General features: G+C 41.3%; 1 protein-coding gene and 1 long non-coding RNA gene across 13 annotated transcripts in view; one reads left to right on the top strand and one right to left on the bottom strand.

Moving 5' to 3' along the window:
- JARID2 (jumonji and AT-rich interaction domain containing 2) overlaps positions 1 to 17611 on the top strand; it is a 211354-nt gene that overhangs the window by 106054 nt on the left and 87689 nt on the right. For all 12 annotated transcript variants that reach the window (XM_068182904.1, XM_068181278.1, XM_068179713.1 and 9 more), the window contains exon 3: positions 14890 to 15031. Coding sequence is in view for 4 of the 12 variants with exons in the window: in XM_068179713.1 (XP_068035814.1) it covers positions 14890 to 15031 (142 nt within the window). In the remaining 8 variants the exon portion in view is untranslated. The remainder of the gene's footprint in view (positions 1 to 14889; positions 15032 to 17611) is intronic.
- On the bottom strand, positions 349 to 3861 carry LOC137469550 (uncharacterized). The gene is made up of 2 exons (XR_010996592.1): positions 1035 to 3861; positions 349 to 511 (listed from the first exon to the last, which is right to left on the bottom strand). It is a non-coding gene; the product is annotated as an uncharacterized lncRNA (long non-coding RNA).

Raw genomic sequence — 17611 nt, 5'->3', positions numbered from 1 at the left:
ATTGTCACGTCATATTGAAATAGAGTTAGGCAGTGTTTTGACTATCAATAATGCACTTTTGGCCCTAGATCAGGGAATTTTTTTTTATTGTAATGATACAATGGTGAACTTCAGCAGACTCACAGCCTCTCGGGTATATTTTGAAAGCTCATTTACCTCTTTAACATATATTTCTATGCTGTTCCGTTGCATGTACCTCCCACCCCCCTCACTCCCATTTCTCTGATGCTGTACTTAAAACAAGAAATATGCTAATGGATGTTAGCCTTCAATTACACCAATGCATGAAATGAACATTCTGTGTAATGAGTTCTTGGTTGGGGAGGAGGAAACAGTATTCTTTAAAAATTGCAAGATAGTACTTTATCTCCTTTGCTTATTTGGAAAGATAAAATCATTAAATGCACATCAGTGTATAGTCTTGACTATGTAAGTGTGTGTTGATGGTTGTTCTAAGGTTTCTATTAAGTCAGGAAGCAGCTAATGCTGTTTCACTTCCTCTTCTGATGCCCTGAAACCTGAGCAAAAAAAGCTGTTTAATAGCAGCAGAATGTTTTGTGGTGGTGGAATTTAACTCCTCTGGGGGCTGGTTTGTCGGGAAGTCTCCTTAACATTTCAGAAGCCTTCTCTCCAGCATCAGGTTTTCAAGTGGCTGGCCCCCTACCCCAGCTCTCATCTCTTCCCCCTGTGGTTTGCCTGTAGAGCTCACAAAAGGGAGGTGAAAGTAAGGTTAAGCTGCTGGTCTCAAGAGCTGCAAATAGAGATGGAAATTGCTTGGCTTGTGAGGAGCCTTTCCTTAAAGGCTGTTACAGTACTGATGTTTCCTGTGCTGATGCTTCAGAGATCTGCAGAGATTATGCTGGCAAGAATCAGTTGCTGTCCCCGCAGTTAAAACGGGAATGGTCTCCATGTACAGTGTGTCAGGTGGCTGAAGTTGGTTACCGATGCCTTTGGCCTGTGCGCCATGCCTGCAGTGAGATCCTCGGAGCTCAGCTGATGGCTGAGCACAGGATCCTTCTGCTTTATCCCTTCACCGGCTCTCCAGTTGCTGCGGTGCTGGATCTGGTCTGGGAGGGATTTCTCCTAAGCATCTTGCAGCTACAGATTTTTTTCCTGGCGTGTACTTTTCCATTGCACGTTCCCAGCAGATAGGCGGCTGCAGTACATCAGAGAGATGTCCGCCAACCTCTGCCACTGCTGTCAGTGTTGCATGGGAATGGGCTGGAATCCCTACCTTAGGCAAGGGCTCCGTTCTCAAATAGAGGTGAAGTGTCATCGCTGACGTGCGCACCCATAGCAGGACAATTTGTTCATTTTTGTCAGGCTTTTCTATTGCACTTGTGCTTTCAGTTTGCTGCAGTTGGTCTCAATGTTTTACTGTCACGAGCCTCCTCTCCTCTGACAACAGATTACAGGGGACTGAGTGCAACAGCAGAGTAGTTCTTCATCTCAAGCATGGAGTGTACTCCTCTGACCTTTAATTTTAAAAACTGAGGAAATGATACTGCTCACTTGCCTGCCCCTACAAGAAAAAAAAGGGGAAAAAAAGGAAAAAAATCCCTTCCCCTGAGAAGAGAAAAATACAGATATATGACAGATTTCACAGTAAGATAGGTGGATTTTTTTGATTTGTATTTTTTTTAAAGCATCCTGGTTTTGCAAATATGGATGAAATAGGTTTACTTAACTGTCTGGTAAAAAAAAAATCTTTCTGTGAGTACATTGCTGTTTCATGTGTTAGAACCATGTCAAGTGTTTTAAAGAATATATTTTTATAATCAATTTAGTACGATAGAGGAGAAACCAGTGACAAGGAAGAATGCTCCTAAAAGATCAAAGGCTGAGTTCTGTGAGTTTTCCAGGTGATTGAATTTTTATGTTGCTTTACAATACATTGTAGATACTTTCTGTGAAGGAAAGGAAATAAATGCTGGGTTGATGGTATCAAGGGGAAGAGTTCTTTCCCAGGAAAAGCAGCTCTGGTTTTCCCCTGAAGAGAGCTCCCTTTCCCTATTAGCAGCGAGGTGCTGAGCATCATGGATGACATTTAGGGTTACAGGCAGAAGCCTTTGAAACCAACAGCTTAAAAAACATGTTTAAGAATTGCTCAGGCAGCTTTCTCCCCTCCCTCTTTCTGGGATGTCACAGGACCTTATGCTGGCCTGGTTGTCAAGTCTACGTTAAGGCTCTGAACAGACATGTGAGCACTGAGGCTGGCAGGGAATTTGATATCTGGCTGCAGGCAGTGCCGATGCATCCCTGGCGAAGCATCCCAGGCATTGCGGGGAGGCAGCCTCCCTCCCTGCCTGCAGTCCAACCAGACTGCCGTGGCCTCCTGCACCAGGGGAGGGCTGTCTGCCATGGTGCTGAAGAGGCTGGGGTATTATGTTAGAAGTGACTGTGACCTAATTTTTTAAAAGTCAGTGGATATTTAATTGCTGTGAACTCAGAGATCGAAATTCAAGTGCTTAGTAGAATGAGGTGACAGGCCAGAGGAAGGAAAAAAATCTTTGTCAGCAAAAGAGGTTGACAGCTTGTCTCCTGAAGCTGACTGATGGATGATCTGAGAGTTAGGGAGGGCACATTCACTAAAAAGTTATTGAAAATGTGGAGCAAAAGTAATTAAAGTGGTTTAATTCAAATATCTGTTATATGTAACTTGAGTTCATGTAGAATATGTAGCATTTAGCTCAATTAATTTTTCCCAGGACAGGATGAGGACTTTTTCTGTCTTTTTCTTTGAGTGAAAGTTCAGAGTACCTCCAGTGAAGGGAGGGCTGAGTCCATGCTCGTATCTGCTGGCTGCATGGGACAATCACTGTCGCTGCATCGACAGGCTGTGCGTTCTTGCAGCAAGCAGGATCCTCATCACTCATGTTGAGGGGAAAAAAATTTCTATCTGTCTGGAGGGCTGCCCATGCTCCTGGCAAAAGTCATGAAAGGCAAATCCTCAATGACATGCATTAAAATATCAAATGGGACTATGCAATTAGAAGTATGTCATTCAGCGTTTGCTTTTCACAGCTTTTGTCACAGAGGTTCAGAATTAGAGACAATTAAGCAGAGGATAACCTCCCCAAAAGGGCTTTCTGGCAGTTCTCGTCTTTTCCCCATCCTTTTTCTTAGAGCACACTGCTGTGCTGAAGCCTTTCTACTCTTTCAGAATCTGCTGTTTTGTTAACTTTTGAGATGTGTGTAGAAGCCAAGCCATACATTTATGTCTCTGATAATTTTATTTAATTTGGTTTACTTGAGAAAGAAGTAACTTGGGCTCTCTGTTCTTGCTGCTTCCCATTTGCAAATGGAGGAGGGCTGTCCCAGTCCGTCAGAGCAGTGTGGATCCTACCTAAGAGCTACGCTGCATTCTTAGCTTCTGCTGCCAGCACTTCAGGCTTCTCCAAAAACCTGCAGCAGAGGGCTGGCCTGGCCCCTGCCTGCTGCTGCTTTCTTAGGGAAGATGCTGGCTGTCCAGGACACCAGTTCCAGAAATGGGCTTTTCTCCATCTCCATCAGCCCAGATTGTAAGTCTGGCCTGTTTGTGTGATCCCTCACCACAGATCACTGGGAACTGTGCTTCATTAGAGGAAAAGCACGTTGCAAGTAGCAAGTGTTCATCAAAACGCTGCTTTACTGTTGTTCCCAGTTTCATACAGATAGGCAGTTTTCAAATTACACAATCTGTAAGGGTTTCGTAGAAATCCTAACAAATACAGCCAAGCCTTGCTAAGCCTCTGGGTTTTAGTAGCACATTTCTTCCTTTTCAGGCTCACAAGTATTCGTTGTTACTGAGACATTGCGTGTCTTCTTATTTCCCTTGTTGTTTTATTTGCACATTCATAGGTTGTATTTTCTTCCAATTAGCAGGCTCTTCCTTGCTTCACTGTGTTTGCCTTCACCTTCTTTCTTCCTCCTTCTGTTATACTCTGTGGAGACACAATTGCTAATTTTTACTTTCCAGTGTAGAATAGCTGTTGTCTAGAGACATGCTCTTGGCATAGCTTTCTTTCTCATGTTACTTAAAATATCAGAATGTCTTTTTTTAATTTTGTTTTTTCATATTTACTAATCTGTCTAGTCCCTAGGTGCCAAGGTATGGATATTTTTGAAGTGTGAATTTATTGTTCCTTTGTCCATCCATAGCTAGTGGAAGCTTAACTCTGAAACTGGATGAGTCTAAAAGCATAGCCCTGTGATGCTGGGGTAGGGGGAAATAACTTGATTGAAAAATGGGACTGCTGTGTTACATTACAGTTAAGCTAGCTCTGTAAAAGTGCTTCAGGAAGGGAAGGAATTGCCCTCACCTATTGACATGTGTGACAAAGACCTGAAATAGTGATTAGCTTGCTTTACTTAATTCTTATTTAGCAATGTCATCCATGTTCTTTCCCTCACATGGGGGGTATTTGTGAAGGACAAGTAAAAATACTTTGGAAATAGAGTCAGTAACTTTTCTCTAAATAGCTCTCAAATGGATAAAACAAAACAAAAAGGTGGAAAGAACAAAAGGAAGAACAAAACATTTAAAATTTAAAGTATTTATTTCACAGGTATAATGCAGTATTTCTTTACTCTCTCCCATGGGGCATCACCCCAGTGGTTTTCCATTCAGCTGTAAAATTTCCCAGGAAAGGCAGGATAAACAAGACCATGATGGTTTTGGCATAAAAACCAAAGAAGACTTTATTTATGCCTCACTGATAATTTTGTTAATACCTAACAACTTAGACTTTTCTCTCTCTCAGTGGTTATGCTGGTATTTCAGTTGCTGATATTCTTGAACTAAATGGAGAAAAAATATATTTTTTGTGGACCTGCTTGTGTCTTTACCGTCTAATAAAATGCATGTTTAACTCTGTTTCCAGGTTGCATATGAGAGGTGTCTTATAGGATAGATGCAAATCTAAGGGCACTTCACTCAAGAAATGAAACCACTCTGTCCAACACCAAATTCTACGCAAAATCTCACACCACTGAGGGATGTGAATAACACCAGTCCTGTGTCTCAGGCCATGGTTACTGCCTGTACCCCTCCCTGTGTTTCACTGCGGAAGCTGAACTCACCACCTTTATTTTATAGTTGGGTGAGCTGAGGTGCCTGGAGAGGAGGTGGCCTCTCCAGGGGCACCTGCTTGGTGATGGCTGCATCTGGACAGAGTCCAGGTCCCTGCAGCCTAACCAAGCTCTCTTCCTGGTTTTGGTGTTCCTGGTTTTCTGCTGAAGGCTTCATGCCTTTTCCAACTACATATCTGAACATCAGAGCTTGCATTGTAGCTTGCATTTCGAGTCCCCTTATTCCTTTGAAGCTTTCTGACTGCAGTCAAAGGAGGCTGTGGGACTGAGGTGGATTTGAGTTGTGTGTGTCCAATAGTGTGATTCCTTGTCAAAGTACAGGAAGAATATATGATGCTTATTTCCCTGGTGCTAAAAGGGAGTGTTTATGGTACCATAAAATTGACTGTGTTTGTTTGTCAAAACTTAATAGTTTTTACACAGCCTGGCACCAACCTTCCAGAAATGTTACTGCTGTCCCCTTATCATACAGCTCCAGGGGCAATTGGTAGGAGCTCAGTAGCACAGTGGCACAATATAACACACAGTGAGCAGCTGGTAGGGTGGTGATCATCAGCTCTCTTTCCTCTTCTGTGTTCTACTTCATTCAGGACAGCTCTGGCTTTTGGGCTTGAGGACAATTGTTCCTTGGGTTTCCTTTCCCCCAGCCTCCCCTCTGTAAAATTAGGAAAAATACTGGAAAAATCCAAGTGTAGCCATTTGTGATTTTAAGTTATGACTTTGTTGTCTGCATTTGTAGGAAGGGAGTTTAAGAGAGATGAGCTTGTTCCCTCAGATTTTTTTGGGTCAGCATTACTGCTGCTATCTCTTTCACCTGTCAGTGAACACCTACTTCTCTGCTCATCCTGTTTGTTAATCTCGTTCCCTCCCTCATCCGGGCCACACCATCATGGAGCCCAGGCTATGGCCTCCATTCTGCCCCTATAAAATATAAAGTGCCAGAAGAGGTCATGTGTTTACTTGGAGGAATGAGAGGTTCAGAGTTTTCATTGTATCCTTACAAGTGGAGAAATGTCTTTAATCAGAGAAGTGTGTCTTAAAAAAAACCCCAAACCTATAATAACAGAAGTATGGACAAGTATCAGGAGAGGTTTTTCTCTATTTATACAGTGCAGACATTGGGAGGCATTTTTCGGGTGCTTTATTGATTTCTTTTGTTTTAAATTTCTTTTAGGTGCATATTTCATAAATCATACTGGGGTTTGAACTATGTAATATGGCCTGGGGTAGTTTCCTGGCAGAGTTAAATTAGGTTCATTTTTGACTTTTGTATTCCTGTTTCTATGAGTTTAATAGCATCCCAACCTCAATTCGAACACCTCCAGATGAAAACAAAACACCCTAGAAAGTGTTGTGTGGAAACAGCAGAACAGTTAATTTCAATTAACACAGGTAATGGACTAATATGCAGGACACAAAGTCACAAAATGTATTTGATTGCTCAGTAGTGGTTTTGGATGGTGCTGTAATGGGAGTAAGGAGCTTCTTTCAACCTGTATTATTTAATCAGTTCTCTTTGGTGATCTGGTCTTTTGACAGGCTGACAAACACATCTTGTTCTGTAATGTCATTCATGCTTGGCTTCCATAGTAATGATGTATATCTACATATAAAAGCACTCTTCTAGTCAGTTATGAAGCCTGTAGAAGCTATTTGCTAACAGTCTTTGGCATAGTGGTACTGCTTTATGCATATGCTCCGTTATGTACCACAATCAACCTGATGTCCAGTGACTTGTCATCTGAAAAGCCCACGTACTGTTAATTACCATCATGGTGGCAGCACAGAGCATCGTGTGGCATAAACGATGATGGTTTCATGCTGTGGCTTTTTTATTTAAAGGCAGAAAATTGTTGTGGTCTTGCATTACCAAATTAGATTAAAATAGCCTTTATGATAACTATCCTAAAAAAAGTGGACAGGGAATTCATATCTCTTATCCCAGAGAAAAATGTGGTTTGTTTTTAAATTATGTTTCTATCATGAAAACCCCGTTCTTTAGTCTCTGAGACAACCAGAGCATGAAAATAGGCCTTATTTTTGAAGCATGCTGTCTGTTTAATATGTAATATGATACCTTGTCATGCTGTGACAATGTGACAGATGGCATTTGCACTATAAAACTAAATTATCTTTTGTGCATAGCTATACAACAGCTAAATACAGTAACTCAGTACAGTGTGCTGATTAATGCAGACTGCAGATGTTTTAGAGATACCGGTGTGTTTAAACTTAGCATCAAATGATTAATGTATTTATTTAACATGTCTACCAAGATTTTTGTAGTGTTTCAGCACACAGTCTAGTGTGTAAAGGGTGATTTTGGTAGAAGTCACATTTAGGATTACAGACAACGCAATGTAGATTTGTATTGCATTGCAGCTGGTTGTCTGTTACTTACGAAAAATGGTGAAAACTGTTAATTAATTATGCTATGCAAATAAACTTGTATATGAAAATATAGCTTATGAGAAACTGTAGCTCCCTGTAGTTCAAAATTGTATGGGTTGGAAATGACCTCTAAGGTAATCACGTTGAAGTATTAACCCAACACGGCCAAGTCCACCATTAAACCATGTTCCAAAGTGTTACATATATACATCTTTTAAATACCTTCAGGGATGCTCCCTCAACTACTTCCCTGAGCTTGACCAGTGCTTGACCCTCTCTACCATGAAGAATTTTTTCCAAATATCCCTCTAAACATCCCCTGGCGCAACTTGAGGCTATTTCCTTTTGTCATATTGCTTGTTGCCTGGGAGAAGAGACCTACTCCCCCCGGCTTTGCTCTCCTTTCAGGCAATTTAAGCATGCGATAAGGTCACCCCTGAACCCCATTTTTTCCAGGTTCAACAGCCCCAGCTCCTCAGCTGCTCCTCATCTGATCTATGCTCCAGACCCTTCCCCAGCTCCATTTCCCTTCTCTAGACACGTTCCAGCCCCTCAATGTCTTCGTTGTGGTGAGGGGCCCAAAACTGAGCACAGCACTGAAGGTGTGGCCTCACCAGTGCTGAGTACAGGGGTACAATCACTGCTCTGGTCCTGCTGGCCACACTATACACACACAGGTATCATCCTGGCTGATACAGGCCAGGGTGCTGTTGGCTTTTTGGCCACCTGGGCACAGACTAGCTCTTGTTCAGCCAGATGTCAACCAGTGACCCCAGGTTCTTCTCTGCTGGGCAGCTTTCCTGCCTCTCCAGATCCCTCTGCAGAGCCTTTCTACCCTCAGCAGATCAATATTCTGCCCAGCTTGGTGTTGTGTGTGAACTGACTGAGGGTGTCCTCAATCCCCTTGCCCAGGTCATAGGTGAAGATGTTAAACAGGACTGGCCCTAACACTGAGCCCTGGGGAACACCACAGGTGCCCAGTTGCCGGCTGGATGTAGCTATTCACCACCACTCTCTGGGCCCAGCCATCCAGACAGTTTTTAACCCAGCAAAGAGTGCACCTATCCAAGCCTTGAGCAGCCTGTTTCTCCAGCAAAATGTGTGGGAAATGGTGTGAAAGACTATACTAAAGTCTAAGTAGGCAATATCTACAAGATTAAAGGAAAGCAAGAGGTATATGTGAGACACCAGTCTATTGCTGGTTTTGATTTCTGTATAGAGTATGTGTGAAACATTCTGTACCTCTGTGAAAACAGGTGGCCAGAGTAAATATTTAAAGAGATTAAGATAGTGGTTTTTCCCCTCTCTGTACTTTAGGCATAGAATTCATGTTGGTCATCTTCCACGGTGTGGTTATGCTTAAGAGTTTGTCGATGTTCAGGTGGTGCTAAACTTCCAGACCGTGGTGTGGGATGGTTGACCTTCAGACTTTATAACACTGCAGTTAAACCCTTTGCTTTGTAACTTTTGTGTCAGCTCTCCTAAATGGGATGTTGCAGAAAGAAAAAATAACTAATACTTTAAAACAAAACTTTCCTGTACAACTCCCAAGACTGCACAGCGGAAGTTTGAACAGGCATGTTACTTCATAAGGGAACAGAGCTTTAGTTCTATGCCTATACAGTCCCTGCTATTTATTACATGCTCTCATAAGGAACTTTGTCATCCTAGCATGGTGAGAATGCTGTCTTGAGGAAATCCCTTTTTTAACTTACTGTAACTTGTGTTTGTTTTGCTGCTTGCCCTGGAAACTGGACTTTCTACCAGCCCAGAGCGGTTTAGCTTACAGGGATCAGGGAGGAAATGCAGGGAAAGGGTTGCCAGGGGGAAACCAACCCAGAATCTGTTGGCAGTGGAAAGAGAGTGTCCTTGTATAGTCAAGAAACACCCAGGAGCAGAGTTACACATTTCACATATTGTTGAGATCTGCAGGATGGCTCCTCTGGACTGCGGACCCTCTGATGTTATCTGATATAGAAAGCTGTGAATACAGTCATGTTGAAATTGTCTTTGTTTAGGTCATTTAATGGTTTTGATATCTTTGGCTTGTGTTTGTGGGGTGTTGACTGCTGATTTTCCTAACATAATGGCTTTGTGGGTTGCCCCTGACTGTGGAAGCTGACTGGAAATACAATTGAATGCATTTTTTCCCCCTAAGCTTCCTTAGGACTGGGAAACAGTGAGCTAAAATAGGTGTTGCTCTATTGTAAGAACATGGAAATGTTCATGCTGAGATGCCTTGTTGGCATTAGAGTTAAGTGATGTGGAAATAGTGTTTTGGAAACATTGTGAAAGTCTCTTCACCCAACCACTTAGTTAACTAACCACATGATGCTGAAATTTGCTCAGATGCTCTCCTTTGGTTTCCTGATTATTCAGTAACTTTAATAATGAGGAACATACCAGTAATTGCAATCTCATCTGTTTTTAAAACCAACTAATTCCAAACCCTCCCTTACATTTTTGCTATATTCTCTTATGTTGCTGCTTTCTGCTCCTCTCTTCCCCATCAGTTTTCCTTCTGTGCATTTATAGTTAACATCATGTTTTATTATACTGTGTGTTCCCAGGTATTGGGATTTTGCATCACATCTTCAGATGCTCCCAAGACCTGTCCTGCATGTGCCTGTTCATCTCTCCAGATGACCAGAGATGAGTTAGATCATAAGAAGGGTTGAGAAGAATTGTAGATTGCTGCTAAAAGTGTGTGTGTATCACCAATAACAGTAAGGTCAGCAAATGTGTACCAATGTAAATGAAGCCCCACCTGTGCTGGAAAAGTTGTCTTACTTGCTAGGGTCTTGTGAGAAGCAATCCACTTGAGCAATCCCCCATTACAGGGGCCTTGAGTCAGCACAAGGCCCCTGTAATAAGCTAACTTAAGCAGATTTAACTATTATTTACACACTGGTTTTGGTGAGCAGGATGTCACAGTTGCTGGGGTAGGCTCAGCAAGCCCTCTGCTCAGCTAACAACTACAGCCAAGAAGCAAAAGGGGTGGTGAGCTGCAGTTGGGAGCAGGAGGGAGCACGTTGTGTGCAGCTTGTAAAGCCATAATATCCGTATTCTGTGTGGATCACCCTAGAGGGTATGGCTCAGCTCTCATAGCAGAGCCCTTCCTGCATGTGAAAAAACAAACTTGTAGCCACAGACAGATAGGAAAACATTCAGTGTGGAAGGCAAATAAATAGTAGATGATAGAAGTCTCTGTAATAATGACTAGTATGCAGAAAGGGCTTTTGTGCTTTCTCTGGCTTGTAACAGAGTAGGTGAAAAAGTGACATTTGCTGCTTTTTCTCAATACTGAGGAGTGAATTTTTCTTTTTTTTTTTTAAGCAGCCTGTATCTAAAACTGTGATTTGGTATTGCGCTTTTGTGGAAGTTTAAAAACAAATTCAGCAGAACTGAGAAGCTGACATTTATGTGACTAAGATACATTTTAGAGAGGATGTTAAGATCTCCATGGTTTGGTTTTAAGCCACTCTTTTTAATTATTAGGAATTAGTAATAGGCTTTTCTCTGAAGGTGTCTAGCCTTGATCAGTTAGAACCAGAACAGTGTATTAAGGGAACATAGATGTCATTTGATACGTGAGTTCCTGTATTGTGACTTAATTAAATAATTCATTATTACTGACTTAATTAAGGCAGTGTTTACTCAGTGACTCTGAACCATTCAGTGTTTCAGCTCTTTTTAAACTTTGGCAGCAAATACGCACAGCTTCTCTGTATAATATAAATTATTATTTCATGTAAGTAATTTTAATATATGAAATCCTACACTGACTTATAATGCAAGTTGCTGTACTTTCAAATTTAATTTTAATGAGGTTTAGTTTTTTTTTCCCCAAAATCTAATTTTACTTTTAAAACAAACATTTTCTATTACAGAAATAAAGTCTTATTTTTATCAACCCTGATTTATTCTGCCTAGTTATTCAGGTCTGGTGGTTGGTCTTGATTCCAGCTGCCAAGGGAGAAGGCAGTGAGAACTGGGGCTGAGATGAGCCTAGTGGGCAAGGGACAGGCAGCCTCTGCCAGCTCTTCAACAGCTGAGAATGTCATGGGCTTTGACAGGAGCCAGGGCTTGCTGGCATCATGGTTTAGAGGTTGAAAGGCATAACCACAGAAAAGCAGTAGAGGAACTGTTTGTCCCTTTCATTTGATTTGGCTCTTGAGGGCTTGCTGATTCCTTAACTTGTTGCTGAGTGCTCTCAAGTAGCCACCCCTTGGAGTGGTTCAGCTTTCCAGACTATGCAAAAGAGTGTTTTCTCACTCAGCTGCTTTTCTCTCTTTATATACATACACAACTGCAGTACTCAGCTTTTAAGAAATATGAATGCCTGCTGCTTCCTGTAGTGTGGTTGGTTGGTGTTGGAGAGTCAGACCCACATAGGTTGATGCTCCTTAAGTGCACCAAGCAGACCTGTATGTCCTGTCCACTGCACTGATGCCAACTCATTATTGGTGACAGGAGTGCCTGAGTATCACTTGGCAAAGCTGTGGGGTCCCAATCCTGTCCTGGGGCCTCCAGACCTTTTATAGCTCCCAATTGATGCACAGCAGTAAAGAATGTGGCTTATTGCGGTTAGAGATAACAGGAATGGTATTTGAAGGAAAAGGTATCTGGGGGCAAGCTGAATGCATTTGATATAAAAATGATTGAGTGGCAATAAACTTTATAACAGCCAGCTTCAGCATGTACTTTCTCTCCAGTGCTTGAAAGGAGGCTTTGCATTGTGCCTTTCATCACTTCAGAGTGGATTTTGCAATTATGCTGGCCCTGAAAACCTGTAGAACATGACACCCATTCCCAGTATTTATCAGTATCTCTCATTTGTAGTTTTATGCCTCTCTTTTAGGGCACTTGTTTTAGTTGGTTCCAGTGGATGATAGCTAACATCAGTTATCAGCAATATTATTGCGTCTTGGAACGGTGCTGGTTATGGTGAATAATGGTTGGCAAACCAATACTTTTTTTCCTTGAGGAACACAAATCATGCTTGTCTCCCAAGTGAGCTGATGGTTTGGCAGCGTGAAGGGATGAATAAAAATTGCCTTCCAAGTGCATGCAAGTTGACAGGCTGAAAGGTGATTTTCTTGACTCATATACTTCAGGTTCCTGGGTTTTACATATGGCAAGTCTCCAGAACAAATATTGCTTTTGGAAAACTGAATCAAATTCTGCCATAAGAGTTAAGTTACTGAGTGTCAGGCCTCAAATGATATGCTTGATTTAGACTTCTCTGGAGTTCAAAAATTGTAATTTTTATCAGTAGTGGTTTCATGGAAAAATGCAAAGCAAAAGTTGAAACTTTTATAAGAATAAACTCAGGCACTAGGGCTTTTAGAGGGGGTGAGTTCAGCATAGAAATATAATCTGTTCAGTGTTTTTTCAAAGTTTGCCTTCATTTCCTTGGGAATGCTTTGAAGGGGATGCTGTCACCCCACGTCTTATTGGGTTCTTACACTACAAACCCTTTTGTAGTATGTGCTGATACTGAAATTTGTTTTATTTGGTAGGTCACAGTTTGAGATCCCTTTAATGAAAAGGAAATATCAAAAGGATAGAGAGAAAATGTAAATTGAGTCATTTTACTTCTCCCTCATAGTCTTATGCTGGCTAGAAGAGACAGTTGAATGCAAAAATTGGTGTGTAGTTTCAACTTGTGCTTTGTGGGCTGTGTATTAGGAAAAAAATTGAGCTACCAGTTCACTGACTCTTCCCCAGAAGAGAAGTGGAACATGTTTTTGCTCTGTAGGTGGAGTTTTTAAAACAGCACACACAAAATCTGCAGCATGTGGCCCCCACATAGCCCAAGTCAAGAGAAGACTGGTGTAGTTCAGAATTAATATGAGCAAACTTTGATTGGGGGGCAAAAAGAGAGAGATATGATGCAAGCTTTGGATTAGGATTTAAAAATGGGCAATCAGAGCAATTAGATTGGAACTGGGGAGGTTCAGAGCCTGCTGGCAGTCATAATGACAAGTGGGCGGTGAATAAATGGCCTTGTGGGGAAGGAACATTTGGCTTCAGCTGTGGCCCAGCTTCCAGGACTTAGAGACAGCAGCTCATTGGGGGAGGTGTCTTTGCTCTTGCTCTGGTTATGCTTTGGTGTCCCTTTCGAGCTGAGCTTGGTTGAGTGCTTGATTATGCAATGAGTAAGTGCATTGGTGGTGCTGGATGGTGATTTTCCTGAAAACTGGGTTCTGAAATGGTGTGCCACTGATCTAGTGCTGATGGAAATTCTTGAACTGCAATTCTTAGTGTTTTCAGTGCAGTACTCTGGTCAGCCTCACTGCCTGCCTCATCCTGGAAGGGGAAGCACAGCCCCCCCACCCCCCCAGCCACCTTCCTCACCACATTTTCTTTTCTAAGGTGCAATTACAGATACTGAATTGCTAAGGAAGGGAAGTCCTGTCAGCATTTTTCTGAGGAAATACAGCCGTGAAATAAAACTTTCTTATGCCATATCTGAAACCATTTGGGTAGGGAGATGAGAAAGGATTCTCCTCAATTAAATTGCAACTCTTCTGATAATAAGCTCTTATAACATTGAGTAAATAGTAAGCTAATAAAATTGTTTCCTGCCTCTCATCCTAAAGCCTGCTGAAGAATATGTTACTATTTTAATTCTTCCTTAAGTATGAGTGGTTTCATTGCCTATCTGCTGTTGTTTGTAAGAATCACATTATATTGCAGTTGTTTGGTGGCACAGAATACACAAAATTTATTAAACGTTATGCTTGCAGAGGTCCATTGCTATTTTCCATCTGTGTGACTGTGGGACTCTGCTTGCTGTATTACTGCTCAAGGAGAGAAAAGGCACAAAAGGGAAGGCAGCTATGGCCTGTGTACCTTTGCTGCCCTGTGTACTTTTTCTGGCAGTCTGGAGTTACTGTAGGTAGATGAGTGACACTTGGCCAGAAGAATCAAAGTCAGGAAATGGATATTTGATGTTCACTTCTTTGAGATTTAGGATTTTTTTTTCAAAGGATCATAAATGACAGTAGTTGGAAGCACCAGAATGAAGAGGATGTCATATTGAACCAAATGGCAGCTTAATTTATATCAGTCCACAGATAAATGCAAAATACTCTCACCTATGCTAGTCATAGGAATTTTGTAAAACAAGGATTAATTTGACTAAGCTGTGTCCCTGTTTTGAATGTGACAAGATTATAAACACTATTGCAAACACTCATATTATAGTTATTTGAGATTGGTGTGTTAGAGTTGGCCAAATCAGAAACAGGGAAGCTGGCACATTTTTATTGAAGTACCTCTATGCAAAATCAATGTTATCAGTCTATCTCTTTGCAAGACACTTGCTTTGGGCATCAGCTCTCTATTGTAATTGTCACATGTGAATTTTTATAAAATCAATGCAGGCTTTGAATATTGTGTACTCCTTTGTCATGTTTGCAGGACTTCTCACTAATGGCCAATCTAAAGGATTAGGACCAGGATCAGAACAGCTGGAGAATGAGAAGGACGATGCATCGCAAGTGTCTTCAACAAGCAACGATGTTAGTTCTTCAGATTTTGAAGAAGGGCCCTCAAGGAAAAGGTCAGTAGTGAATTATGATTAAAGTAGAGCCTTTCTTCTTTTTCCCTTTTGTCTAAGACTGTTTTTTATGTTATTAGAAGGGTATGGTTGCACCTACTGCCGTACCATAAATGGACTTTCCAGCATGGATTCCTTCTATGAACAGCAAAGATATAGCAAACTTTGCTTCTCCCATTGGTAGAGATGGTTCTTGTTACCGTTTTGGAAAGCATGGAAAAACAGTTGTTATTTTACAGTGGATGAATGCTAATTTAGATGCCTTAAGACTTTCTCCTCTCCTGGCTTTTGCCTCTCAGGCTATGTCAATATGTATGTGTGTGCAATTTCAAGGAAAGCATCACTAAAGTAGTTACTGTTACTGTTGTTATTTTTAGTTTTCAGTGAATTAAACCATGTAAAGTTAAAAAGATAGAAAAGGACAAAACATATACTTCTGAGAAGAGGAACTGCATAGTAATGTGGTGCAGTGGCTATTGGTTGCAAAGAAGTACTTTGAGATACTGCTGCAGCAAGCTGCCTTCTCTTTCCTAGAAGTCACTGAATGTGCAAAATGTGGGTTAAAATCATAGACCTCAAGCCAGTCAATTACAGAAAATATGCTGAGAATGCAGGCGGCTGGGAGTTGTCCTCTCTGTGAAGTAAGAACAAAACCAGGCTGTCTAGAAAATGCCACTTAAAAGAGAGAATCGGAAATGCTTCCTCAACCTTTTTTCCTTCACACTTCTCACATCCTAGTTCCAAACCAAAATGAACTATATAGTAATAATAATAGTAATAATAATAATACCACCACCGGTTATCTTTCAATCAAAAAAGTTTGAATCCCTGTTTTCTGTATGACCTTATAATTCCACTGAGAAGTCTGATGGGGTGAGGAGGACACTCTCCTGTTCCTGTTCCGGTGTTTCCCATCCCTGGTTCCCACAATCTTTTCTGGAATAAACTCAGACTCTAACCAATACGCCCTCTTAGCTCATCAGGCATATCAGAATATTAATTTACATTCTTTTATATTTATATTATTATATATTGATATATAAACATAACATTTATGTTATCTTCCATACTGGTAGAAATTTTGCAAGGCTTATTGCATCCTGCTGCTGCTCAGGGCAAAGATATTTGTGTTCTGATTTTGGGCTTTGTGAGATACAACAGAGGATTGAAAATTATTTCTGCTGAGCTGTTTAGGTGACATCTACTGTTGGTGTGATCCTGGGAGACCATGGTCATTATTTCATGGCCAGCCTCTTGCTTGCACATTGTCTTAAAGAATTTCTGCTTCCCTCTACACTTAGTTTGTCCCCTCATTCCTCAGCTGTGCTGACATAATAACTTGCAGGGTCTCACCATGAGTAGCTTCAAGAAGCTGGTTGAGATTAAAAATAATAGCAAGAAGAAGATTAATTGAGGCTTTTTGACAGGTTTCTACATTTCTAACCTGCATGAAACTTTTATCTCTTGTTCAGAGTATGGTTGTAGGAGCAGCTGCTGGTGCAACCAGGGGGATATCCTCTTCCTCTTTTGGGGCTAGCCAAGTGCAGGAGGGCTTGTCCCTTATGCTGTACCTTCTCCTGCTGCCCTGCACAGTCCAGCTTCAGAAATGAGAAGAGTTTCAATATTACCAGTCTCCAGAAACTGCACTTGAGTACTCTGGATGAAATGTTTTTGGAAGAGTATTTGGTAGGTTTGGGCTGGATGAATTCAGACCCTTGAGAGACAGCTAGGTGGTTCAGACATAGTAATAGGGAGCTCAGTGCCTTTGGTACTTTTCAGATTAAAACCAACAACAAAACCCAGCCCCAACACAGACCCAAGATGAAAACTTCTTCTGGCTTTCATGGAAGGCAAGGCATAATTTCACTACTTCTACAAGCATCATGAACTGTTGAAATAATATTACAGTTGTTACTTCTGTTGCTGTGAAGGAGTTCATTCTTGTTTTGTTTCCATTTACACCCAACACAGACCTTTACCTATTTTTTCTTCCTCCTTGAGGTTCTTCTTTGCAGACAGACCTTTTCTGGGTTCCTTCTCTTAAGCTGCAGTGGAGCATGTTGTGTGTTTTTATGTTGTCTTCTTACTTCCTTTTAGGCTTTTTGTTTTGTTTAGCTGAATATGCAGTGTTTCTTCAATCCAGGTTATCTTGCAATCCCAGAAGGAGTTGTGTCAGGAATATTGGGTAAATAAAAGACGTGCAGGATGATGATGAGGGGGCAAACGGGACTGAAATGGAATCTGTGGGTTGACTGCCTCAGCTTACCAAATTTTGAGAAGTTATGTCCTCCTTGTCTTTGCCCAGGGTTTCTCAAAATCAAACTTTTCAGTTGTCTTTTCAGCTGCATGTATAACTAAAGACACTCTTGTAATAAAATACACCTTTAAAGACTGTAGCTTTAGTACTTGGTGCTAAAGCTTGGTAGCTTGGTACTCTGAACCAACCATTATATGTAAGTTACTATTTTTTTCTTGATAGCTTGTGGGGTTTTATTGGGGTTTTGGTTGTTTGGTTTGGTTTGGGTTTTTTGGTGCATGGCAGGAATGGTTTTTCAGAAGCTTGAACTTGTCATCTTCTAGAGG

The sequence above is a fragment of the Anomalospiza imberbis genome, chromosome 1 (assembly GCF_031753505.1).
Source record: "Anomalospiza imberbis isolate Cuckoo-Finch-1a 21T00152 chromosome 1, ASM3175350v1, whole genome shotgun sequence".
Lineage (NCBI taxonomy): Eukaryota > Metazoa > Chordata > Aves > Passeriformes > Viduidae > Anomalospiza > Anomalospiza imberbis.
This window is presented reverse-complemented; position numbering and strand designations above follow the sequence as displayed.